At 51.7% G+C, this 26,990-nt stretch overlaps 1 protein-coding gene across 13 annotated transcripts in view; it reads left to right on the top strand.

The window, feature by feature from the left end:
* The window catches only part of KIF1B (kinesin family member 1B), a 109,869-nt gene that overhangs the window by 69,113 nt on the left and 13,766 nt on the right, over positions 1-26,990 (top strand). For 5 of the 13 annotated variants that reach the window (XM_078869805.1, XM_078869802.1, XM_078869808.1 and 2 more), the window contains 15 exons: positions 9-189; positions 565-637; positions 9,058-9,160; positions 11,882-12,030; positions 12,728-12,921; positions 13,758-13,895; positions 14,830-15,228; positions 16,773-16,891; positions 18,489-18,574; positions 21,090-21,246; positions 21,669-21,831; positions 23,065-23,158; positions 23,443-23,561; positions 24,711-24,766; positions 26,092-26,200. In XM_078869805.1, the coding sequence (XP_078725931.1) occupies positions 9-189; positions 565-637; positions 9,058-9,160; positions 11,882-12,030; positions 12,728-12,921; positions 13,758-13,895; positions 14,830-15,228; positions 16,773-16,891; positions 18,489-18,574; positions 21,090-21,246; positions 21,669-21,831; positions 23,065-23,158; positions 23,443-23,561; positions 24,711-24,766; positions 26,092-26,200 (2,140 nt within the window). Of the gene's footprint in view, positions 1-8; positions 190-564; positions 638-3,217; positions 5,480-9,057; positions 9,161-11,881; positions 12,031-12,727; positions 12,926-13,757; positions 13,896-14,829; positions 15,229-16,772; positions 16,892-18,488; positions 18,575-21,089; positions 21,247-21,668; positions 21,832-23,064; positions 23,159-23,442; positions 23,562-24,710; positions 24,767-26,091; positions 26,201-26,990 lie in introns of those variants that run through there. The other 8 variants (XM_078869813.1, XM_078869803.1, XM_078869814.1 and 5 more) reach the window with 6 other exon arrangements.

The raw sequence follows: 26,990 nt of genomic DNA, 5'->3' as shown, positions 1-26,990 counted from the left end.
TGCTACAGGAACTCGGCTGATCTTGGGGAAGAGCCACGTGTTCCGCTTCAACCACCCGGAGCAGGCACGCGCCGAGAGGGAGCGCACCCCGTCGGCCGAGACGCCGTGTGAGCCCGTCGATTGGTCGTTTGCCCAGCGCGAACTCCTGGAGAAGCAGGGCATCGACATGAAGCAGGAGATGGAGAAGCGGTGAGTGCTAATTTGCGGGCAAGTCAGCAGCAGTTGTCCTATGGAGAGACTTGCCCCTGCCATAGGGATGCACAATTGCCACTTGTGGCTTGGCTGTAGATGACAAACGACAACCAGTGCCTTGCGATGCTCATTTGTGCAGGAAATCGCTGTTGTTCGTGGCTGCCGGAAGTGAACCTCAACGCGAGTGCCCAAAGAGAGCGCACCGGTGCATTGAGCCGTTGGGCCACCTCGGTGTCGCGTGTTCCCGACACAGAGCCACTGCAGGGCAGGTGTCAGGGCCGATGCTGCTGTGGTTTAAGAGCGTTTCACACTGACACGGGGCAGGTCCCAGCGCTAATGCCGCTGTGCTGTTTTGCACGCTGCTGTATCCAGGCTGCAGGAGATGGAGCTTCAGTACAAGCGGGAGAAGGAGGAGGCTGATCTTCTCTTGGAGCAGCAAAGACTTGTGAGTGCCCACCTTTGTATTTATACAATGCACGCGTGTTTGGATGTGTGTATGTGTGTGGGGGTGTGGATGGGGAGCAGTGGTGGAGTGCTTGGCACACTGCGCTGCAATCCCAAGTGCCTGGGTTCAGTTCCGGCCTATGGAATGCCATTAATGGCATGTGGTATCTGAATCTGACTGTTTTAAATGAGTACCTGGTACAGTTGTATGAACATCAGCCCTCGGCAAAGTCAGCCAGGTGTGATATCGGCCACACCACCCTATATGTGTGTGCCGTGCTGGCCTTCATGGGAACACTGTAACAGTACTTGCACGAGTATTCTACAAGGCGCTATATAAGCGGTGTGAGTGTGTGAATTACGCTAAATTAAAACCAACAGTAGTACTTAGGTTTTACATTTTATATATGAAGATGCAAAACCTGAGCCACCACAACTAGCCTCCATACATTTTTATTGAAGGCGACGCGTGTGTGCTGAGACAATTTCTCCCTCACATATTTTAACGGAATGTCACTGACCAAATCTTTTGCTTGCTTTCATAACCTGCTAAGTCTGAGTTGCGTGGTGCGTTGCCCTGCGAGTGCGTGGACTGGTTACGCTCTTGGTGCTTGCGTCTCATTGCTTACAGTGTCTGTTAGCGAGCCGGCGGTGCTGTCAATTTGCGATGAGCACGCGGCCTACCAAGGCACTTGGCATTCACAATCTGTCCGCTTCCACTTGCCCTGCTTGATTCTTAATCATTTTGCCAATTATGTTGGCAGTGAATGAGCCTGTGACAGCCTGATGTCTTGTTTCCACGGCCAGTGTAAAATGTGCCGACTCGGTTGCTAGACTGCCCAAATGGGCCGTGGCGACACTGCGCCAAGACCCTGGTGCTGACACTGCCTGTGGAAACGGCATCACTGGCTAAAATAAAGCAAGACGATTCTGGGTTCGACTCCCTGCTCTGCATGGGTTTGACTCCCTGCTCTGCATGGGTTTGACTCCCTGCTCTGCATGGGTTTGACTCCCTGCTCTGCATGGGTTTGACTCCCTGCTCTGCATGGGTTTGACTCCCTGCTCTTCATGGGTTTGACTCCCTGCTCTGCATGGGTTTGACTCCCTGCTCTGCATGGGTTTCCTCTACGTTCTCTGGTTTCATCCCATAGCTAAAATCATACAGTGTAACTGGTAGCGGTCAAACATCCCAATGCTGAAAAAGTACCTACAAATTACTTAAATGGTATTACACATAGAAACCTTCAAAAAACTCTTGAAATTCCTGGATAAACAAGCTTAATAGCAAGAATACCAGTAAACTTAGCAGTTTTAGCATTTGATACGACGTACAAAATGTGTTAAATTGGTATCTTATTACTGTGCACACTGTGCGTAAACTAGATGTGCATTCAAAATCGTTTCTGCAGAGGCAACATTGCCTTTGAACACACTTTAATTAAAATCTCTAAACGATGAGAGCATTTTACACGCCATGTGATGTGCGTGTTGTGAAAGTGAACAGAGCATATGTAACCATGGAAACAAGTCATGCTGCTCATTTGTAAAAGCAAGGAAAAAATGATGTACTCTTCGTCACTCGGCCATGATTATCACTTGTTTGCTTCGATTAAGTTGTTAAAATGATGGGCACTAAGGGTCGCATTCTGACTTGCGGCTCGGCTCTGGCTCAGCTTCTTAATGCTCGGACTCAAACCGCTCAGTTGCTTCCCAAGATGCTTGAGTAAAGCTGCTCAGGCATGGTTCAACTCGGGGGATTCCTGAGCGTGGCTCGTACCATGCTCAGAGCCGACTCGAGTTAAGCATTGCTCCGAGCCGGCTCACTCGGCTCACAGCCAGGCCTGAGCCCGGCCATGCCTTGGGTTGTTTGTTTTAATTTTCATAATAAATGTTTCCCCACTCACACTTCCGTGTCTCCTGCCGCGCACTGCACAATAACAAAACTAACGTTCTCGCTGCCAGCGCTGTGCCCTGCTCTTGGCGGGGGCGGGGGTGGTGGCTGCCGCCCAGTGTCACGAACGTTACTGCCGCGGCGAATCTTCCTGTTGCCGGCTGCAACCTTCGCTCACATCCTGTGGCAGCTGCCTCTCCTCCTCTCCACCGTCTCTCTAACAGTCTCACCGCCGATCTCACTCACGCCCCACACGGTCGTCTCGCACACCTGCGTTGAGCCTGCCGATCGTTTAGATCGCTCTGGGATATGGCCATCACTCATTTAAGTTTTTATTGAGTCATTTAATTTACCCTTTGTGGCACAAACGGAATTGTTATTATTATTATTCAAAATCTCAAATTATGTTTGGTGCGTGTGTGATTTTGTTTGTGATAGTTTTTTTGTTTCTTATAATTTGTTATTTCTTTGACTTAATTTTCTTTTTGTGTGTGTGTTGTGGTGTCGGTGGTGGGCCATTTCATCCCCCTCTACCACCATATGGCCCTCTCTCAAACAAAAACCGTCCTATAAACATAATTTATTATGACGTAAAAACACGGAAACAAAAACAATTGCGAACCCTCCAAACGATTTAAACGTGATGCCCAACGGACGTAACGCCCCGCGCGCGACTCCGTGCGCCGCAAGGACGGAGACTCTGACAGCGGAGACGACTCCGACAAGCGCTCGTGCGAGGAGAGCTGGCGCCTCATCACGTCCTTGCGCGAGAAGCTCCCGGCCAGCAAGCTGCAGACCATCGTGCGCAAGTGCGGCCTCCCCAGCAGCGGCAAGCGGCGCGAGCCGCTCCGCGTCTACCAGATCCCGCAGCGGCGCCGCATCTCCAAGGACCCCAAGTGGGTCACCATGTCCGACCTCAAGATCCAGGCGGTCAAGGAGATCTGCTACGAGGTGGCGCTCAACGACTTCCGGCACACGCGCCAGGAGATCGAGGCCATGGCCATCGTCAAGATGAAGGAGCTCTGCCGGATGTACGGCAAGAAGGACCCCAACGAGAAGGACACGTGGCGCGCCGTCGCCCGCGACGTCTGGGACACCGTCGGCGTCAGCGACGACAAGATCGAGGACCCCGAGCCCGGCACGGGCGGCGTGGCCGTGCCCGGCGGCGGTAATGGCGGCGTGGTGCGCCCACCGGGCGACGTGGACGACCTGAAGGTGCACATCACGAAGCTGTCGGACATCCTGCAGGAGGTGAAGCAGCAGAACAACATGAAGGACGAGGAGATCCGGCGGCTGAGGGACCGCATGATCAAGATGGAGAAGGTGCTGCCCGGCCTGGACCCGTCCGAGAACGGGGACGTCGGGGATGAAGACGACGATAACGACCGGGGTGATGATGACGGCGCGCAAGACGACGACGACGGCGTGCAGAAGGTGGAGCGGGAGCTCATGAAAATTGCCAAGCTGATCCTAGGGGCCGTCGAGGACGAGAAGGGAAATGACGGCGACGGGAAGGACGGTGAGGACAGCCTGAGCCGCGAGGAGAGGATCGTGAAGCTCATGGAAGAGGACCCGGGCTTCAGACGGGGCCGCCTGCGGTGGCTGCAGCAGGAGCAGCAACGTCTGCAGAACCTGCAGCAACAGCAGATTGCGAAGAAACTGCGGCGCGCGCAGCAGGGACAGAGCAGTACCGGGCCGGTGACCACCGCCGGCAGTGGCAGCGGCAGCAGCAGCGGCAGCGGCAGCGTGAGCGGCGCCCCGGACTACGTGATGCACGGCCGCTTCATCCCGCCCTACAACCACAAGCTGCGCTTCCCGTTCCGGAGCGGCCACCAGCAACGGCGGTCGTGGACCGCGGGGATGGAAGAGAAAGGCTATGGCAAAACAACGGAGAAGGAGAATGAGGACGAGAAAGAAACTGAGGATGGCACCAAGGAGGAGGGGGGCGATGCGGCGGACCCGCCGGCGGAGCGGCCACACGGCCAGCAGAGGCATCAGCAGTTCCACCAGCAGGCCTGGCGCCCCTACCACCGGGGCTACCAGCACCACCAGCCCCACCAGAGCCACATCCACCCGAGAGGGGGCTACGGTTACAACCAGTTGGAGAGGCCCTTCAACCCGTACCAGAACTTGGTGCCGCACCAGCCGAACTTACCGCAGCACCAGCATCACCACCCGAACCAGGTGCCGTGGCGTAGAAACTCCTTCTCTGGCCGCACCAGCAACCGCTCGCACCAGCAGCACCGGCGCTCCTGGAACAGTGGGGATTTCACCATCGACTTTTCGAACCCACACTTCCCCCCTCCGCCGCCGCCGCCGTACAAGCAGCAGCAGAAGCAGCACCATCACGCGCAGGCCTGGCACGCGCCCCGCCCCCGCTATGAGTGTGGCTACTTGTCGGACAACGAGTCCCCGGCGGCAGTGACGGCGCGCTACCCCCCTCGCAACGGGGGCCCCGCGAGGCCGTTCGTCCCCCACGGCGCGTACGCCACGCCGCCGCGCATGCGCCGGCAGTACTCGTCGCCAGACCTGAAGGTGTCGCGTGAAACGGACGTCTAGGATGCCGCGTTGGGGTTGACGAGCATCTGGCGGTGCAGGAGGAGGAAGAAGAGAAGGCAGGTGATGTGGAGGAGGGAGGAGAAAAAAGATGAGACAGCCCAAGAACAAGACAAATGTTTTGGATTTAGCTTAAGTATTTTGCTTTTGTTCATGTTCAGGAAGGATGCCATATTTGTTTGCACAATGGGGAGGAGGGTCTGGCATGCTCTGCACAGCGTTTGCTGCCAAAATAAGCGAAAGCCAAATGAACAATGATGACAACGACAACAACAACACGACTGCACCAAGCCTGGGCTGACAGTGATGCATTTGCAGTCACTTAGAAGCATTTCGTAGACTTGCACAATACACAACACAGTAGGTTTACCAGTATTTACAGCTGCATATTTCTTTTTATTATAAAGTACCCCAGGTAATGCTCGTTGAAGTGGAAACGTGCAGGCGAGTTGCTTTGTTTGCATCGCGCCGTCTCTTGTACACAGGTACTAGGAGGGACACTCCTACCTCAATGCACGTCGCGTGCCTTACTGTACCTCTGCCGGTCCAACCGCGCCGGCGCCGTAAGACGCGGCGAGCAACGCGGTCGCCTTGAATGCCCGGCGCTCACTGGCGAACGAGCAACCGCCCTCTGATGCACGGAAGCCAAAACCTCTCAGGTTTTGGCGTCGCCGCGGTGGCCCCGACTGCACTGGCGCTCGTGGAAGCACGTGCCGCTCTCTGCCCCGGATTGTCCCGCGCTCGTGGAGGAGAGCGGACGTTGCCCTGGGTCCTTACTCGGCACCGGGTCTTGGTGGTCGTCGCCCAGCCCCCTCGGCCCTGAGGTTTACTCCTGGGAGGTCGGTGCAGACTGGGGTGGCTCATCTTGCCTCGGGGCCGTGGTGTGAGCCCTTTAAGCTGTGCTGCTGGGGCTTTTCTGGGAAGCAGGGCCCTGGGTAATGCTTTCAATGAACTTAGACTTCTGTCATGTTCATGGAATTTTTACAATCTTGGTATACAAGTGGACAAAACTAAATGAGTAGGAAGGAAAAACAGTTGAGAAACTGTTGTTTTACAATACTGATTAAAACAAATATTATAAATATATTTATCATAAATTGTTCGACCTGTGTAAAAATGTTTAAGTTTGAGTTGCAAACATATTTTGGGGATTGGCAAACATTTCTCGGTTTCACAAGATCCATGTGCCTTTCCTGATCTACGGTTTCTAAAACTGATGCACTATAACTTTATACTCTCTGACCGTAACGCATTGAGGGCCCATGGGGCCGCTAGCGGTGGGCTCACCGATGGGTAGCAGTGCACATCGATTCATTGTGCCAAGTGGGCAGTCGTCGGGCGGCGAGGGCAGATCGGCAAGCCTTGTGCCGTTTAGCAGGAGGGCGCTGTAAGACGAGAACTTGGCCAGGCCACCTCGTTGAACTTTGTCAACCGAAGGAGCCGCACCTCCATGTGGGATATCATTCACGGACCCATTTAGAGATAGACAGCTTGGCCTCAAGAACAAGATTGTGAATTGTGTATATACACATGTATTGTGTGTGTTTGTATGCACGGTACATACAGCCAGATTGCCCCAAATCCTGTCCAACTCTATGATGAGCTGCAGTGGATTGTTGATCATGTTTCCACGAGGCGTTGGCTGTGGATGGTGACACGAGTAAATAAAAACGCAGCACAGTTGGCCTCCTGTAAGCCGTGCGCATCGTTCGGTTCATAGTGCCACTGAGCGTGAACTCCCTAAGGGCTGCAGTGAGGTCGACGGGTGCTGGGCTGCCTTGTGGACGGTTTGTGTAGCGGTAGTGCCAGGCAAAAGGCGACACAGAATGCACTTGCGAACGCGTTGAGAGTGAAGACAATCTTTGCTGTAGTGCTTTTTGTCAGCTTCATTTGCTGCTAAATCACATTTTAGATTTTAACTAGGTGGAGCATAACAGTTTTACTTTTTTTTACTTTTCATTTCAGAGTGTGAGCTGAATTATAAATGCGCAAACGACTGCAATATTTTTCTGCGGCGTGAATTGACGGCGGGAGTTGCAGATGACGGTTGTTATTTGTTTTTATAGCTTAGTGCGATTGTGCTTTGAGAGTATTGGGGAATGTGCAAGCAAGAGTCGAAATGGACCTCAAATCCTGGACGGTCCACTCAACGCCCTGAGCGGGCACCCTTGCCACTCCCAAATCAAGGCCTTGTCCCATCCAGGTGCACTGGGAAAATCACATCCGATTTAAACTTTACGGTTCATAAGGAGCGGAATTGTTAGGTGTGCGCGGTATGTTGACCGGTTGAGTGGGGTCGGGAATGAATTGTGGAAAAGCGTGATCCGGCCCCTCCACTTGCACGGGGGCAAGGGGCGCGCGAGGCAGGGCTTGTGATGACCATCGTGCCCAGCGATGAGCAGCAAGGTGCGGGAATGATGTCCAGTTGAGACGGACTGCTGAGTGTAAGTCTGAACACGAAGGAAACATTAAACACTAACCTCTTGACTCGTTAGGCATTTTGGGATCCGACCTATAAACAAAGGAGACGATACACAGTTTTTGTGTTTTGTAATGCCTTATCCACGATCGTTAGCGAATGAAATGCAACATTTAAAATTTCATAAACAACAAAAATGGAACAAACAAGACCGGAAAGATTTTGTTTTATCATCCAGGAAATGCAAAGGAGATCTCTATGACACTCCCAGGACTGTTGTGTGGCGCTGTAGTCACGGTTACCGTAGTCACGCGTCGTGACTATCCTCATGTTGTTTTCTGTGGTCTGTGGTGTTCGGCGTGCGTAACTTTCTGGAACCCCCCTCTCTGTGTGGTGCCCCCCGTGGCACGTCTTCCCCGTGTGTTGCCGTGGCGTGCAGTGGCGAGTCTATGACGCGTTCATCTGGGGAGGCACCAGCAGGGGGCATCTAATATGGGTGGTGGGGGGGCAGTGGGTGCCCCTCTATTCGCGTATAGGGAGCCGATCTTGGAGGTCAATCAATCTTTATTTTACGTGCCAATATCGCCCTCAATAAAGTTGGTCAGGGGGAAAATGTGTATTTGGTGTGGTATCTAACAGAAGGAAGGAAGCGATGGCATCAGTGGCTTTGGCCATGATGACTGATCTTTACCTCGAGATTGCGTGTCCCTCAAGCCGCCACCCAGTGGAATTGCCTCTCAATATGGAGGGGGTGGGGGCAATGGGGGAGCGCTGCTCTTAATATTGGGGGTACGTCGTCCCCCCTGACCCCTCAACAGAATCACCACTGGTGGCCTGTTACAGGGTCACCATCCCACACTTAAGAAGAGAGGAACGAAGGAGAAATATGTGGGGTCCATTGCCCCCCACAATGCATCGTTCCCATCCACTCGTGCCCCCCCCGCCATTCCCCGCCCCCCGTCCACCCGTGTCCCGTGCCAGCGTGCATGGTTTGTGCGTCGTCTCCGTGGGAGGGAGTGAGGGTGGCGCTGCGAGCACCATCGCGTGTTGAGCTGGGGGTTAAATAAATTGAGCAGGCACGAGAGGCGAGCGCGCATTGTGTTCATTTCTACAGGTGTTGGTTTCTCCGACAGTGTACGCCATCCATACTCACTCAAGCAACAGCTCCAAAACCTTCCGTTCGCCATCACTTGCCACACACACACACATGCACACGTATGTTCTTTGCTAACGATACCCAGATTGGAACTAATTTCCTGGTTAGGCACATCACCTAATGGAATCCTATAAAAGAGCCATTTGAGCTTCAACAAATTTGCTTTGCCATGCTCATCGGGGTGAGTCATTCCCTCGGAAGTGCCACATTGCCAAAAGCACGGTGGCGATGCCAGGTCAAGCAGGCCGCGCCGCACGGATGACGGTGACGGTCGAACCCATGCACGGCAGCGGTGGCGTGCGCCGCCTGTTCTCGCTCCGTGCCGCCCACCCGGCGCCCGTGGCGGATGTTTTACGCCTGTGGTGTATTTTCGTACGCACGCTGCACGGATGGCGTCAGGAATACGAGAACCGCCTGCTCGCGCTGCAGCGGCAGGTGGACACGCACCTGACCGGGGATCCGCACCTCGACGACGAGGACGACGATGACGCGGAGGACGAGGGTGAGTGAGCCCGCCCCTCTGCGGCGGTGCGACGCAAAGCCACGGGTTACTTTCCTCTGGTAGCCTCACCGGGTGCACCGCCCTGGTGGCGCTGGGCCCAGCGGTAGCTCATTTGCCGCTTGTTGGTAAAATTCACGGTTTGAATCTGGCAGGCTGCCCTGGCTATTATTACTGCAGGTATATTAAAGTAATACTATGCACCGCCTGATTCACAATTTGACATCATTCAAAGAAGAGTAGGGCATTGTGTGTTTGCAAGAGTGGTCCATATAAAAAAAATGACACTGCAAAAGTACTTAATTGGCAAAGAGCAATTGTCCAAATTTACTGTGAAACTTTGCAGAACCATAAAAAAGTGTCCTGAGACTCGGTGAGGCTTTTCTGGGGAAACAAAGGAATTGTGTTCAGTTGATTTACACAACGAACCAAGCACCTGCTTCCTCTCATCTTTCCCTTCAAATGTCTTCCCCTCCCTCTGCTTCAGCGAGATAAAGGTTATTACAGCCAATACTATGATTCATAATTGAATTTCAAATTCTAGGTTGTGAGAATTGTTCGCTAACTCAGTAGTGAGGCAAAACAGGTTTTTTGCGTTAGATCGCGTAAATATAATAATGTGTCGTTAAACCCGCCACCACCCGACAGCCAATTAGTAAGGTTTGTCACGTAAAGAGAACGTGCCAATTTGTTACTAGTGCAGCACACACGTGTGTGTAGGATAGCCAAGCCACAATATTACAATCTGAGTACGACGTTTCGTCAGTAATTACAACTAGCTTCATCAGGTGACAGCCAGACAGTATTACCTGGTGCGTTAAACGCTGTGTACATACAACTTTTAAATTTTGTTGGCTGCATTGGGTGGTCGAGGAACTTAACGACACGTGGCCAGATCGTTACGTTTGCTTCACACGTTGGCTATATGTTAACGTCCCCGATTTTATACATCTCAGAAATCGCGTGTCGTTTGATTATTTTCCCACAACGGTGTTGCGGTGTTCGGTTTCCCGTTGGCATCGTGCAGGTGCGCATAAATCGCTTCCCGCGGGCCTTGTTCCGTCGACAATTCCCGGAGCGTTTCCAGTAAATCCCTGCATGCGCCTCTTTTCTGGAGCTCGTCCTCTGCTTCCCCCAAACTCGGACCCTCGCCTCCCGTTTCCTCCCACGCCCAAGCGAATGGGGAGGAGATGTAGGCACAAGGCCCCTCGGGACAACACAGCAGCCAAGGCTGCATATGCCAGGCGCAACAGAATTTATGGTTGTGCCTCTTTAATGACGTTCATCCTCCGAGTTGCTACATTTTCCTCTCCGTGCTTTGTGTTTGTGCCCGTGGCCTTCCGTGACCTTTCAGACAATCACCGAGTCCAGTGTCTGCTCCTTAATCCAGTTTGAGGAGGCACCTTAGTCCATGTCTGGTTTCTAGGACTCAAGTACAGCCTGCTGATGGATTAACGATGATGATGTTCTTTCATCGCGTCTCGAGTGGAGAATCGCTTCAAAGTAACGCATGGGATCATTACAATGGCAAGATAAAATAGAATAGCATAACATAAAAACGTGATTCAATTCAAGACAAACAGTTGCATAAACAAGGGAAGGTTACGATTAAATACTGTTGATGAGAATATTCATCAGGAAAACAACAAGCCAAGTTAGGCTTTTATAAAGAATTTTTAAAAACAATTGAAAAATTTTGATTGGAATGTGAAACCGTGAGCTTAATTAGTTCCTTCTCATACTGGAGCCACGATTTGCTACTCGCATAAAATCATCGTTTTTTCTTGTGTGTGTGGACATATACAGGGAGCGGTGATTAGTGCTGCACTGCGAACCCGGCGATCACTCAGGGCCCATAACAGTGGCAAATATCTCAACCAGTGCAGGGCCTCCCCAAGGCCAACTCAGCCTTAAATAAGTACCTGGTGTGGTGTGTAAACAAAAGCACTGGGAGACAGAGGCAGCCGACCATGGTGTGCCCGTGCTGGACTTCATACTTGCTCACTAACAGCACTTGCCCCAGCAGTCTGTGTGTGCATGTCTGATTGTGTGAATTTGTGTCTGTATGTGCATGGAAATGCCAGAATATATGGTGCCCGCATTCCAATTTTTTTCAACAGAGCATAGGCCCACAGGCCCAAAGGCCCAATATGTCAGGCAGCCAGAACAAAAAGCACTTTCAGAGTTGTAATAGATAAGTATTAACACATGTTTTGAATGGAGAAAGGTTATTATAAGAGCTTGGTAAAAGTTGAAGGGAGTGAATTTCTAAAGTGGATCAATGCGAGGGAAGAAGCAGAAAGAGCAGTGCTGTGATCTGCGGTGTGGTGAGTGGGTGGGTCGGTGGGTGGGTAAGCGTTGTTGTGACCTGCGGTGTGGTGGTTAACATGGTATGGACAGTCAGCCTGGTAGAGCGATGGCTCACGGAACAGTAACTAGGGTAGTGGTAATGATGTAAGAGTGATGAGGAGGCGACTGACTGCCTGCCGCTAAGTGAGTGACTAGAGTGAAGTGGTGAGTTCTGGATCATCGATCGCCCTGACTGCTGCTTTGAATGCTGCCGAGTGCAGTGAGCGAGGAACTGGGTGCTCCACCCGAGATTTGACAGCAGCAGGATTCTAACGTTGGCGGATCGTGTGCTTTCTAAATCCGCAGCGGTGCCTGTTATGTAGACGTATGTGTGCGTACGCGCGTTTTCCCTCCATGGCCCCATTGTGTCGGCAGCTCAATGGACGGAGGGCGAGTTCAACCTGGCGCTGTGGGCCTTCCGCAAGTGGAAGTACCACCAGTTTACATCCCTGCGCGACCAACTCTGGGGAAACGCCATCTTCCTCAAGGAGGCCAACGCCATCAGCGTGGAGTTGAGGAAGAGGGTACGTCGAGATGCCCACGATGCCCGCGATGCCCGCGATGCCCACGATGCCCGCGATGCCCACGATGCCCACGAGGATGATTGGCTTTTGATCGTCCTCCTGCTCTTCGCCAGGGCGTCTCGGCGTGCTTTACGCATGATAAGCCACTTGCGTGACGTCTCATCTCAAACGTTAGAAAGGGCACCCCAGTGGCTGCTGTCCCTGTGCAGCACAAGGTGACTGGGCACCCGGCCGGCAAGTGGGCATTCGTTTGCCAGACCTTTGTGGTTCATATCCGGCAGACCGCTGAGATGCACACTGCGGGTGTATTAATCTTAAATCAATGTACTCTGTGGTTACAGTGGACGTTAAAGATCCTGTGAGGTAATTCAAAGAAGAATATGACACTGCCAGCGTCAGCGGCCAAAATTTGCCACATTCATGAAAATCACTCACAAATTTACTTAAAAGGCAATCGTAATCGCCGCCCCCTGTTGCGATTATCTGAGCAGGAACCTCCTTAAAAAGAGTCTTGAGACTCGGTGAGGTTTCCCTGAGTAAACAAGCATAGCACTAATTAACACCGCACGGTGTTACAATCGTTACAAAGTCTTTGCTGCACCGTCCATCGCGTCACTGCCAGGACAGCGTCGCGTGTGAAAGCCGCGTCACGTCCGAGTAGTGAGCGCGTCCATGCTGCTGCGCACCGCATGTGCAGGTGCAGTTCCAGTTCGTGCTGCTGACCGACACGGCCTACTCGCCACTGCCCTCCGAGCTGCTGTCTCCGGAGGCGGCGCGCCAGCGTGACCGCGACGACACCGGCGACCGCCCATTCCCCCGCACCGTGGTGGCCGTGGAGGTGCAGGACTTGAAGAACGGAGCGACGCACTACTGGAGCCTCGACAAGCTCCGGCGAGTGGGCACGCCTTGCCAGGCCATGATAGACCACGTGAGGCCAGGCCATGCGAGGCCAGGCCGAAAAGAGAAAGGTGAAATGGTCACGTGGTGTAGAAGCGTTTAACGCGCCATTGATGATTGTTTCAGCTCACGATGATAAGGTGAAGAACGTTTCTCACAGCCGCACTTGGCGATTAGATCCGCGACGTTTCACTTGAAAAGGTGCCAAGCATCTTCAGGAGAGAATGCAGGAAGTCCGAATAAAATCTAGGAAGTCAGAAAGTGACTTGTGTGTTTAGCTCCTCGTGTTTGTTTCGGATAGTTTTGAAAGTCAAACGATCGTCTCCCTGCTCAGTCGGTAGTGCTCCTTTACAGGCGCCTAGGGGCACTGCGTGTAGTTACTCAGCCAGGTTCGTCATGTGTGCAAATTGTCTGCAAATGGCATGAAAATCTTACGTTTAGGCAAATTAAAAAACCCACATGATGTAGAATAACTTGAAAAATAAAAACGAGACCCCAAATCATAATGGTTCACCCGGTCGTGAAGGCTAGGTCGGGGTGGGTGTAGAGGTGTCGCTCGCCCGATGCAGAGGCGCAGTGGTGACACCCGTGCCTCTAAGCAATGAGGATCTGGGTTTAGTTCCTCCCATGAGCACCTTTTTTTGAGGTGTTTGCATATTCTCTCCCTTTTCTGCATGGGTTTCATTTGGGTTTACCACGGCTAAACAAACATACAATGAAACTAGTAATGGGCAAAAATCTCCCTTTAAAAGGACTGTGTGGCTTTTCTGGGTAAACAATATCAATTTAAATCAATGTCGGAGATGTTCACATCGTACTGGCGTTGGCAGGCAGCGGCTGGGCACGATGCGGGAGATGTACGACCGCGCCGGGGAGATATCGTCCAACGCGTCCGAGGACGGGGAACCCGGCATGACGGGCCACGACCCCTTCTACGACCGCTTTCCCTGGTTCCGGCTTGTCGGCAGGTGAGAGCCCCGTGCTGCTGCTACTGCTGTACCCCCCCCCCCCCACGCTCACGCCTCCTGTGGTTGCTGCTCCCCGGAGCGCCGTCGCGAGGAACCGACGCTTCTGGCGTGCGAGTCGGGCGTCGCGGTGCGGTGACGGGGACAAGTGCTGTCGGTGGTGCAGCTGGCTCCTGTGCTGGCTCTGTCTCTGCCAGAGGTTGTAGTTGGCCTCGTGTGACCCCCCATGTGTGCTTGGGTTTGATTCAAAACATTTGCATGGGTTCTACGTACAAAAGCGATTGCCTCTGACGATTTGGTCCACTGGGCCGCCATAACTATTGCGTTCTCCAATTCCGCACCGCTTTGCAATGTTGTACGGAAAGAGGTCTGCTCCCCATTGGTCTGGCCAGCTCGGTGTTTCACGGCCAGGGTTGCATCAACGTTGCATCAACGCCGGCCACAGAGTCCGTCACAGACGCGCTCCGATAGTGCCTCGGTGTTTCGCGGGCAACAAGGATTCCAGTGCACCGAGCGGGCCGCTGTTGAAGCACGCGGTGGCGCCTGCGTTTCTGTGTGCGTCTAAACCTGTGTGAGCGATGACACTCCCTGTTGCTGCTTCTCGTTTAGGCCACTATTTTCACACTGATTCCCTTTCATTCCCCTCCTTCACCCCCCCACCACTGCCCCGACACCTCCAAACTCACACCGCTCCCTCCTTCCATGCCCCCCACTCTTCCCTTTGCACTGTACTATAAAATCACAAAATCCACAAAATGAAATGAATGTGCTAATTAACTAATTACAAAAACATTTTAAAAATTGCTTTTACCAAAAAAAATCACAAACATATTCATTATCAAATCTTAATTAATTACAAAAATATAACACAAATTATTATAAAAACAAAAACACGACACCCTCTCCCCGCTCGAAATGAATGAAACGGTGACGCCAGTTCGCCGCTCTTCAGCACGTGTGTGAGCGAGCGGCTGGCCGACCTCACGCCGTCGCCCACCTTCTCGCTGGGCGGGGAGTCCGACATCACGGAGCTAGCCGACGAGCAGGAGGGCGGCGGTGGCGGCCGCGGCGCCGGTCGCGCCGGCCGCGCCGGCCGCGGCAGCTCCGACTGCGACGGGGACGCTCGCGGCCGCAGGATCGACGACGACGAAGACGAGGAGGCGCTGGAGCTGTTGGACGACGAGGCGTTCGTGGACGACGAGACGACGGGCTCGGAGGCCAGCTCGCTGGACGACGGGCCGCTCGACGGGCCGTCGGGGGCCGCCGGCTCGGGCCTGCTGCACGGGGAGCTCGACCCGTTCTACGACCGATCGCCGTGGTTCAGCCTCCTCGGGAGGTCCGTGGGCCTCCGGCCGCACTCACTCCGTGCTCCCTCCGCGCCTCCCGTCTAGGTCGCGGTCACGCGCTCAGCTGCACTTGTTGCCGCTTGCGGTTGCTCTTGTCCAGTGATCGATGTCTCCATCGACGGCGGTGAATCGCCAAACTTGTGTCGCCACGTCGCAATGCCGCTCTCGGCTGAGTGAGCAGTGGGGCGATGCTGCTCGTTCCTCGATAAAACGTGTCATTGGGAGAGGCAGTTTCTACTCCTTTTTGGGTAACATCACAGCCTGCTTATTTTTCTGCCAAAAATGGGGAAATGCCAATTTTTTCACAATTTTTTAAAGAAATACTTAAAGCACTTCATTTTATTAATTATAAAAAAACATGTTTAGGTGTTTATACATCTTGCTAAGGGATAATTTAATCCATTACATTATTATCCAATTCATGTGTTCGTTTTTAAGTTCAATCATTGTAAATAAAACACATTTTCTGTTTGAGTTTTATTTTGTGTCTTTGGTTCGTTTACATTTGATAAAAAATAAAGTGTTTTTTTTGTTGACTGTGACTTTTGTCTTTTATAATTTTTTTCAGTTGATTTTCATATTTTGTTTGTTGTTGATGGCCCCATCCATTCCACCACACTTTGTTTAGCCAACCAAGGGCGTCTTATTGGTTCTTTCGGTAAAGTCATGTAGAAGGGAAATAATAAAATAATAAAAATAAAACATAATAAAATAATTCTCACGACGTTTCGGCCACAACGCAAGCAGCCATCCTCAGGTGACTTTACCGAAAGAACCAAGAAGATGAATCCCTGCAGTCACGAAAGCTTTAAATCGAAATTCAACCAAGGGCGCTTTGTCACGCACCGGCGCCTGCGTGCGTTCTCACAGTGGAGTCGCACAATTCCATTTGCCGTGAATGCCGAGCTCCCGTGGATTGTGGCCGGTCCCTCCTCCGGTTGTTTGACCCTCATCTTCATGGCCGCTTTGTTTCATTTGTTTTTTTGCACACCAAATGCCATGCTCATTCCTCTTGTGGATTAATTTCGTTTGCCGTCGTCACGGTCCGCATTTTTACCAATTTTTTAATTTACCCGCAAATGACTCAATTGCGATTACGCATAGCGACATCGCGTTTTCCTGTGAGACTCGTGCAGACTTCGTCTGTCAAGCATAGCAGCGCCTTCCTTCTTGGTGGTAACCGTATGATTGGCGTTAATACAAAATGTGCTTATGATGGTGAATAATAATAATAATTTGGCAACGTAAATTTATTGTGTTTACTTTTTGACTGCCATTTCCCATTTTGCTTAGTTGTTTTAATGTACCTACTCATGATTATTACTTTCTTAATTACCATAATTTGAACAAAAATGTATTAACTGAACAAAAGGGCATTTGTTGTGTGGGTGACGCGGCGCTCGCTAAATTGGTGATCCGCTGCTGCCCCTATCATCACCCCAATGCCTGGTGTACCACCTGCTTCTACCCGCTGGTCCTGACCCCTATGCCCTCCGTCTGTCCGCCCCACCTCCCGCTGCATCCACCCCCTCAGGGCGTTCGTGTACCTGAGCAACCTGCTTTACCCCGTGCCGCTGGTGCACACCGCCGCCGTGGCTAACGAGCGCGGGGAGGTGAAGGGGTTCCTGCGCGTCGCCGTGCAGGCTATCACAGGTGGGGCCCGCCGCCTCCTCTTGCGTCCCCGGCATCGTCCTCATCTCTGCCATCTTCGGGAAGATCCAGTCCCATCGTCGATCGTTACTGTCGTCACTTTCATTGTTAGTGGCATCGTCACCGATGTCATCGCTTTCATCATCTCAGTCGTGTTCATCATCGCTGTCATCACCATTATTGCCATCGTCAGCATCACCACTGCCATTACAATCGTTATCACCATCATTGGTTCCCTCGTCCTCGTCATCACCACCATCTAAAGCAAATTCACAATAAATGTCTCGACGTGCAGCCTGCACACCGTCCTGCAGATGGGTTAGTTGACTCGGTGATGTGAATCTTTTAAATTGCCTTAATGGTAACCAACATGCATACAACCTGTGTAACTTGGAGCCCCACGGGGTGATTGTGCCTGGTTTATATAGAGCAGGCATTGACATTATAACCTCCACGTGTGAGCGTCATGTGGCTGGGATCTGATGGTTTGTCAGCGTGGTCCTGCCCCTTGGATGTAAATGCTCTGGCACTGTTACGGATAAATTGCGTCAAACTGTACAACTACGAATTTTTTTTCAGCACAGCTTTCATTTGTCTGAAATTTCCTAATTGGCATGATCTGCACAGAACCTTCAGCCTTGCGCCCTCACCCATGGGGTGAAAATAACATCATGTTAATGTGAAAATTTAAAATGTGCGGCTTGGTGACTTCTTTAATGAGATGCATAAGTAATGGCCTTGAAACCTATTTTCTTTTATGGGCCTCTGATTACTTTTAATGAGCCGTTTATGCAATTTAGTGCCGCATTTATCGTGCGTGTGTGCAGAATCATTTCGGAATATGTTATGGCTGTTGCAGTGCATTTTAGGGGAGCGGTTTTAGGAATTGAATCACAACTTAATGAGCTTCACAAACTTGCTTTCTCAGGAGCCACGATCCACGAAGTTTAGTTTAGTTAGAGGAGCGACTCGGCAATGAGTGCACTGCGTGACGAATGCAGCAACCCGAGTACGATTCCCGGTCACGGCTGCAGCCGGTGGTCGAGTCATTTCTAAACTGGTCCTGGGCCCGCCTTCTCCTTTCACCACCTGGCACTGACCGGTGTGGTGAAGTATAGTGAAACAGCCCCGATGTTCTACACCGTGTGGAGAGACCTTCATCCAGCAGTGAATGGGCAGAGGGCTGGACATTATTAATTATTTCAATTTACCCTCAGTCCTGTGATTATACACAATATTACTTGTCAATGCTTAATAATAGTCGTGTAACAATTCACTGTGATTTGACGAATTGTCACAAGTCATGCTGAGGATTTGATTATGAGAATCTGTTTTTGTTGCCCCTGCACAATGGGGAGCCTTGAGCCTGTACTGTAAACAGGAGATGAGCACTGCCCCATTGCTCATTTGCGCAGGAAACTGCTTTGACACTTTGTGTGTTTCAGCCAAGCGGTTTCTAAATCTATCTAATTTGATGGAGGAGGCCAAATTACCTCTTCATTCTGCCTATGTGGCTACTTATCCAACAAACTCCGTCTAAAGCTGGATTTGGTCAACACATTGGAATGGTCGGGCTCAGTGTGGATTTTTGTTTTGGCAGCGGACGACGAAGCTCCAGATTACGGCTCCGGTGTGCGGCAGTCGGGCACGGCCAAGATATCGTTTGACGACCAATATTTCCGCAAGGTGAGATCGGCGACGCATTGAGCGGCGTCTCCGTGAGGTCCTTCCCTTGCGGCGGTGCAGGGCCAGCGCTGATGGGTGCCAAGCCGGGCCCCATGCACCAGCAGCTGTCCCTTGGGGACCACCCAAGGTCGCACTCCTTTGCGATTTATTGTTGTCGTGGTGGCGCACACAACAGCTCTACTGCTCTACTGCCCCCCATAGCCGAGAGGCGCCGGGCCTGGTGGTTTGTGTGCAGCGATTCACCCGCCACAGACCTCGTGCATTGGCACCTTGCAGGGCCACAGTTTCGTTCAAGAATCGATTCCTAACGTCTCGTTTATTGGTTCATTTATATTATCTGCTATGAATACCCTATAGATATAGTCATTACAATGACCAATAGGATTACACGACAGCATATTATGGAACGATTTGCCAAATAATGAAGGTTGCAGAATTGGGCTGTAGATAAATGACCAAAATAAAGGTCACGTGCAAAGGAGGAGGGGTGGATTCTCTGCACAATTAATGGTCCAAGACTGCACACTGTCATCCTCCTAATATGCTGCACATTAATTCACCTGGATGTATATTTACTTCTTTGACACCAAAAAATTGAAGTGTAATTTAAAGCTGCCTTTATGAATCAGGGGTATTTAATTATTTATTTTAAAATATCAATTTTCATTGCACAGGCGCACTACTGTTGTTCATTTTAAATTCATGAAGTCAATCTGATTACCAGGGGCAGCCGGGAAGCTTTTAGGCCTAATGGCAGTCCGTGGGGAGCAAACCGAGGGGCTGCGTTTCCTGTGGGCCGCTCCGCGGCAACGCAGAGTGGAGGCGGCCACCCTCCGACGCACGTGAACGCTGGCTAGCTCCCGTGGCAAGCCGGGCGGTGCGAATGCACGCGAGGGGCATGCCTTGCAATTTTGCGCGTCTTTGTTTTGGCAAAGGCTGCGGTCCCTGCCGGTGAAGGGTAGGGGCAGAGATCTTGGGCACGGGTGCTAAGCAAATACGGGGACCGCGTGCTGCGCTCCTCGCATTGCAGACGCAACGTGGGAATGCAGGATTGGGACAATCCTCATTCGTGGTCGCTCCGTCTCTGCGGTGCCCCCGTACTCTGGAATTCCATGACAGAGTTCCTCACTCTGGTCAGGCCCCTCACTCTGGTCAGGTCCATGCTGCAGATCTTCCTTCCCTCTGCAGACTATTACTGCCTCTTTCTATTACTTTGTTACTTGCATACCATCATCTTTGTGATATTCCCCCACGGGGCAGAGATGCATTTCCTAAATAAACAATACCCATTTGTTACGCGTCTCGCTTATGCACGTGTCCCCCAGCCGTGTACATTCCCTGGGGATGCAGCCCACGTGGAGATGCTCTATAAATGCAATTTGTGAGTGCTTTGCCGAATAGAGTCCATTCCTGTACATAAAACAATAACTGAAATGCTAAGAATATTTATTGTCATTATTTACATGTATTGTTTGAATCTGACCCTCAATGTCAAAAGCCAAATGTTCATAAAGCAAAGAAATTGCTCATCCAATTTTATATTCTCTTATGAATTTATTCATAACTTCATATGTTAAAATATTACTGTACCCTTTTCTTTGTCCTGAAAAAGGTGAAGCTCAAATTATTTTTGTCCAAACCCCCGGCCTTAATCGGACATCCTAGCAAAGTGATTTTGACATTGCGTCTCGTCGCATCAAACATTTATCACAAGCAATGACACTCAAAGCCCCTGACAGACCGGGCTGCCTGTTAATCAAAGACATACACAACAACAGGATATTGCCACCGCCAGGACCATAGCTCAGCCCATGAGATAAATGATCGCCCCGTGTTCTTGAGACCGATCCTTATTACATATCATCTACCCGAAATCAATGCCAGACAATGTTTATTTTCATTTCGATACAGCGGATATTCAAGTCCACCCTTTTATTGTGTCCAAAGCTAAAGAGCCATTTTACGATGGCTGCCATGGGTTACTTGTGATGTATGTGGAGACGCCAGTCAGCAGAGAAGAAGGAGCCTTGTAATAAAGCACTCGACCTGTTCTTAAGTGCCCGAGGTCTCTAGTCTCCTGTGGCATCAAGATGCGAGAAATGTGTTTGTGTGCTTGTGCTGTTGGAAGGTCCTCGCGCAAACACCCATGCTGCTTTCCTGGCACAGCGTTACCGTGTACAAAAATACAGTGGCGGTGGTGGTGTGAGAGATGACAATAATCCACATCTGTATCTGATGAGTAAACCCATCACAACAGAAACATGAGTGCAGGTGGAAAAAAACCCAGATATAACAACACGCAAAATTGTGCAACATTGCATGTACAAAAGATCACAAGCTCAAAGAAGTGAACGTGTGGCCATTTTGTCGTTTAGACCAGCTACTCTTTGAGCTGTCGTGTTGGTGACCCAGTTCAGTCGCTCTTGCAAGTGACTCTTTCCTGGTCTCTTGGGATCTCGCCCCGGCTCCTCTACGTGCACTGGAAACGTCACGTTGTGATTTCTGCCGCCGTCAGGGCGACCGCGAGGCCTTCCTGCAGGAGGAGCTGCCGGTGGAGGTGGGCGCCTCGCAGGAGGAGCTGCGTGTGGTGGAGGGGCAGGGTCCCCCGATGGACACCGACTCCCTGGACGAGGAGGAAAACAACAACAACAACGTCGCCAGCAGCCAGTCCGGTCGGCAGTGTGCACTCGCACCGTGACGTCACATTTGTGCACCCAGCGTCAGCAGCGGATGTCCTACAAAAATAACTGTTTATGCCATAGAAATATGGAATTGACTGGCTTGGGGTGTAACTTTGAAGCTTCACTCATGATACAAAGAAGCGTACAAACTAACTGCCACGTTGGTCACTTTTGCAATAATAATAATAATAACACTAAATAAAGGTAAAGGCACGAACCTGCAATTGCTCACTCATGTCACTGCCAGTGAACTGGCCTCCGCTAGAGAGGGAACCCTGTAGGTTATTTGGTCAACTCCTCCACATTGATCAGAGACGTGTTGGATACGATGAAGTCAAATGTGCCAACTCTTACACAATGGCATTTCCAACAAGAACAATAATAACGAACAATAAAACGACGTTTGCTTTCAGAGTCGGGCAGTGAGCTGGGCAGCCCCGCCCGGGTGCTACGTGGCGCGCTGGCGGAGTGCGCCGGCGAGCACCTGGCGCTGGGCAGCACCTTCACGTTTCGCGTGACGGTGCTGCAGGCCTCGGGCATCCCGCCCGAGTACGCCGACATCTTCTGCCAGTTCAAGTGAGCCGAGCGCCGGGCAAACATCAACAACTGCTCGACTGGGGTCACGCATGGCAATTGTCGCCCCCCCCACCCCCCCGGTAGACTAATGCTGCTCGCGGGCAAGATGCCGAGTCGCGTTTTGCCCCACAGGGACAGCTGCCACTGAGGGTGCACTTTGAAAATGTTTGTTGTTTATTGTGTGTACATCTCTCTGAGATGCCCTGACGTAAAGGGTGCTCCGTAAAAAAACATTCAATAGCTCGACACATTTATCAATAACACTGTGGCCATCAGAGGGAAATCTATTGTGTGATATCTCGAGGAATGTGCCTATCTTCATGGCACACAGACCACGAGAAAGGGGGCTTTGCGTTGATGTCAGTAAACAGACGGTAAACAATGCATCTGCTGCACTGCTCTCTGCTGCCCAATACTCAGCGCTGCGAAAATTACCAAACGTACAGTAGCTATGGGTAAATCACATTTTTAAAACATTACTTCACCTGTGTCACTTGCTCACCAGCAGTCAGATGGCTCCTAATCCATGACTGTCCCTGTGAACTTGACTCATTGATGCCTCCACTCATGTTGACACCGAATCTGTCATCGCATCCGCATTGCTTTCAACCACCGCACTGCAGGTTACAACCAACACTCTCAACCACTCACCACACTTCAGGGCAAACCACTTCTCGTTCTGCTTCTACTGACCCACTGCTCCTCTTTGGAATCCCCACCCATCTTTTTTCCTAATCTCTCATGAGTACTCCATTCAATGAACGAGTTGACTCATCGATTACAACTTTGATAGAGCTGTTTGTTCCTGGCCGTTTGGCGTTTTGGGTCTCTAAGGCTTGTGCTCAGCAACCGTGTTGAATATAGATATGAATGTGCTCAAAGATAACACTGTGTAACAATTTAATTTTTGTCCCTGGGTAGTAAGTGTTATTTCCTAATTGCTTATGCCTCGAAAGTACATAAAATGGCTATTATTCCCCACACACTTTGCTTTTGTGACCAGGACAGTGATATTTTGAAATGTACCTATTTTCAATGAGAAAACGGGTGAATTTGTGTCTTTTCGTTCACAATAAGTCAGAAAAAACAACATATGAATCAAAGTTTGTGGGGAATAATAGCCATTTTATATACTTTTTAGGCATAAGCAATTACGAAATGACACTTACTACCCAGGAACTAAAATTGTGTTCCGTCGTGTAATCGGTTTGAAAACTGTGGTCCGTGTGGCAGCTTCCTGCACTGCCACGACGAGGCGTTCTCCACAGAGCCCCTCAAGAACTCGGGACGAGGCCTGCCGCCTCTCGCCTTCTATCACGTCCAGAATGTGAGGACACCTCTCACATCATCATCAACGTCATTGTCATCGTCGTTACAAGGATAGCGAGGTTTTCAGAATCGTCTCATTTACAAGAGTGACAGATCTGGGGTCACCAAAATGACAGAGGCTTTACCATGGAATCAAGTGCAAATGGTGATTAGAGCAAAAACAACTAAACATAAATATGAATGTAAATACATTTGCCCTTTCCTGAACAGTTGCCTGGACACAGAGTGAGGCCCTCGGGTGTTGACGAAGGGTGTTGTTCAGTGTTCTGGTCTCTGTTGCAGATTGCCGTGGAAGTGACCAAGTCGTTTGTGGAGTACATCAAGAGCCAGCCGATTGTGTTCGAGGTGTTCGGTCACTACCAGCAACACCCCCTGCACAACCAGAGCGGGGAGCTGAGCAGGTGGGGGCACACGTGGGCTTGTGTACACAAACACGTACACACAGCCACATGGGCCTGTATACACAAACACGTACACTCAGTCTCATGGGCCTGTGTACACAAACACGTACACACAGCCACATGGGCCTGTGTACACAAACACGTACACAGTCTCATGGGCCTGTGTACACAAACACGTACACACAGCCACATGGGCCTGTGTACACAAACACGTACACACAGCCACATGGGCCTGTGTACACAAACACGTACACACAGTCTCATGAGCGTGTGTACACAAACACACAGCCACATGGGCCTGTGTACACTAACACGTACACAGTCTCATGGGCCTGTTTACACAAACACGTACACACAGTCTCATGGGCCTGTGTACACAAACACATACACACAGTCTCATGGGCCTGTGTACACAAACACACAGCCACATGGGTGTGTGTACACAAACCTGTACACTCAAATGTTGGCACATGGGTGTGTACGCAAATGTATACACAAGCATGTACACAGTCATGGATTTGTGTACGCAAACGGGTACACAAAGGAACACGAGCACCTATGAAGGCCAGAGCGGTACACGAGGGGGTGGGTGGCCAGCACCATGCCCGACCGCCTTTGTCTCCCCAGTGGCGATGTTTACACACCGCACCAGGTACTCATTTGAGGCTGAGTCGACCGGGACCGGTTCAGATAATCTTCACTGGTGTTGGCCGTGAGCGGGAATCTAATCCGGGTCGCCGGGTTCATAGCGCAGTGCCAGGTTTATAGCGCTGCACCACAACTCCCCACACACAAACATCAGGACGTGGGTGTGTGTACACACAGAGACGGTCACACGGGCGTGCATACACAAGCAGATACGCACACACAAGAGTTGTATGTTAGTGATAAATTCTATGTATTGTCACAATCCAGGGTTAGGATTAAATTGGAGAAAGATTTTTTTAAAACATTACAGTAATTGATATCGGCTCCAGCAGTTGGAGGGGCGATACGGACCCATGACAGCGCACACGGAGTCGCGCACACGGAGTCGCGCACACGGAGTCGCGCACACGGAGTAGCGCACACGGAGTCGCGCACTCAGAATCTCGCGCAGTGCCTCCCAGGATGCCTCTTTGACGTTGCTTTCTCAACGTGTTGTTGCAGCCCCATCCCGCCTTCCCGCCGCAACTTCCCGCCGGCAATGCCGCTCTCCAAGCCAGGTAGGCCACTCGCTGCTCCCGCCGGGCGCTCCGCGGCGTTCCGGCTCACACGGCGCGGAACAGAAGCGCCCCGGCCGCGGGGTAGCAGTGAGGATGGCGACGCGTAGTCGTGTGGGGACCCGCATAGTCGACAGTCCCAGGATTCCACTTGAGGTGGATCGTGCAGAGCAGAGTAGATGAGGGCCTGCAGAGCAGAGTAATAACAAAGTCTTCACGGATCATTGGAAAAACATTATTTTCATCTACCGTGTCTCGCGTAAAGGTTTTTTCATACAAAATGCTTACTTTGAACATTTAATTTGCAAAAAAAACCTCTCCATGATTTTGTTTAGTATCTTCATGCTTCCAAACCAACGTTATTTTGATTTTCAAACATTGCGTTTTTGTGTTTCCGTTTCCCCGCATGGTCTCGCATCGCATGGATGTTTTTGTTTGTCTCGTTTTTTTTCCTTTCTCCCCCAAACCCGCCGCACCCCCCACTCTCACTTCATCACCCTCCACCTCGGCCGCACCCACCCTCCGTCGCCGCCACCACCTCCACCACCGCCTCCATCGCCACCGCCGCCTGCAGATCACGACAGAAAGATAGAGCTCGTTAAGTGTCTGGTTTCCGGCTGCGTGAGCTCGTGCGTGCTGGACGCTTTCTCGGCTCACGTCGCCGTGTCCGCCGCCGCCCGGCTGCTGGACAGCTTGGAGCCGGCGCTGCCCACGGCGCCGGCACCAGCGGTGGGCCCTGGTCCTCCGGCCGCCGCCCCGAAGCGTCCCCTGTGCGGCCCTCGCCGGCGCCGCTGCCGCCCGCCGCTAATGCTGCTGCTAGCCCCGCCGGTCATCCTGCAGCGCCATGGTAACGGGACGCCCGCCAAAAGTTAAACCATTGTAAAAAAAACTCAAAGTTGACGGTTAACAGTCGTATTTATAAATCCACACATTAAAATCTATTTTAAATAGTTACCGGCAGAGCCCGGACTGGGAGACAACTACGGAAGTGATGCGGAGTGTCAGAGGAGATGTGCCGGCGTCTTGGCGCCGATGAGCAGTTCCCTCCTTGCCCACCAATTGCCGTCTGTAAACACCGCAGGCGCTTGTACGCTTTGCTAATTCCGAGGGGAATGGCCACCGTCGAGTGGCTGCCCGCAAAATCTACCGGGCGGGCCGCGCAAATCGATCCGACCCGATGGCGGTTTCGCTCGCGCAGAGGAGAGGGTGCGGGACGCTCGCCCGGCGTTCCGGCGTTCCGGCGTTCCGGCGGCGGCACCGTGGGCACCGCGGCCGTCGGCAACGACGTTCCAGGTGGGCACGATGACTTTCTCCCCCTCTCTTCCTAGTGCCGGCCACCAAGCTAAACACGGTGAGCAAGCCCAACACGGGCCAGTGCCACTGCAAGTACGACCTGCTGCTGTGGGTGGAGATCTCGGAGCTGGAGCCGACTGGGGAGTGAGTAGCCTCGCTGTCGCGTGCCGGCTCGGCAGACGCACGCTCACGCTCACACGTGCGCCCATGCTGTACACGTCGCCCCTTCCATCTGCTTTCACCTGAGCGGTTGCCACTTATCCATTTCAGCGCTGCCCTCCATGAGCGGTACAGCGAGCGCAGTTTGGCGTTCCCTGAGAGACCTTCATTACTCACCGCATTCTTCATTTACGCGGCGTCCTGTGGTCATGCCACACGGCAGTGTTGGCGCTGAAGGTGGTGGCGAGGTTTTTTGTTCGTTGCACTTTACACTGCTCCCACTGCACTCGTTTAATTCTGATCTGGTTTCATAAAAGTTAAAGGAAATGCTCCCACTGCAAAAAGGGGACCGCATATTACTTTACAAAGGTGGACATTTCCAAATCTCTGTTAACGTTCGCAAATAAATTGCGGTCGTAGGAACGTCAAGAGTGAAGGCAGTGCACCTGTGGGTAGAACAGGAAGGGCCATAGACGTTTACGCGGAGGAGCGCATGCCGCTCTTCCCTAGGGCGCCGCAAACGCACGACTCTCCGGCGGACGTTACGAAGGCGCGACGCGTCCCGCACGTTCACATTATTCATAAGGGACCCACTGGCCAGCCTCACACCCGCCCATTGTTGTTCCTTCACGCCGTACATTTTTTATCTTCTCTGTATATTTTACTTTTTGTAGCGGCAGCAGTTGGTTGGCCACGCATCGATGCTGAATTGAGTGCAATACGTGATGTAGAGTGAGAGCCATGTTTTTGTTGTTTCAGACTCTATCCATTAATA

The sequence above is a fragment of the Lampetra fluviatilis genome, chromosome 28 (genome assembly GCF_964198595.1).
Source record: "Lampetra fluviatilis chromosome 28, kcLamFluv1.1, whole genome shotgun sequence".
In the NCBI taxonomy this organism is placed as follows: Eukaryota; Metazoa; Chordata; class Hyperoartia; order Petromyzontiformes; family Petromyzontidae; genus Lampetra; species Lampetra fluviatilis.
The sequence above is the reverse complement of the archived record's forward strand: the minus strand, read 5'-3'. Positions and strand labels throughout refer to the sequence as shown.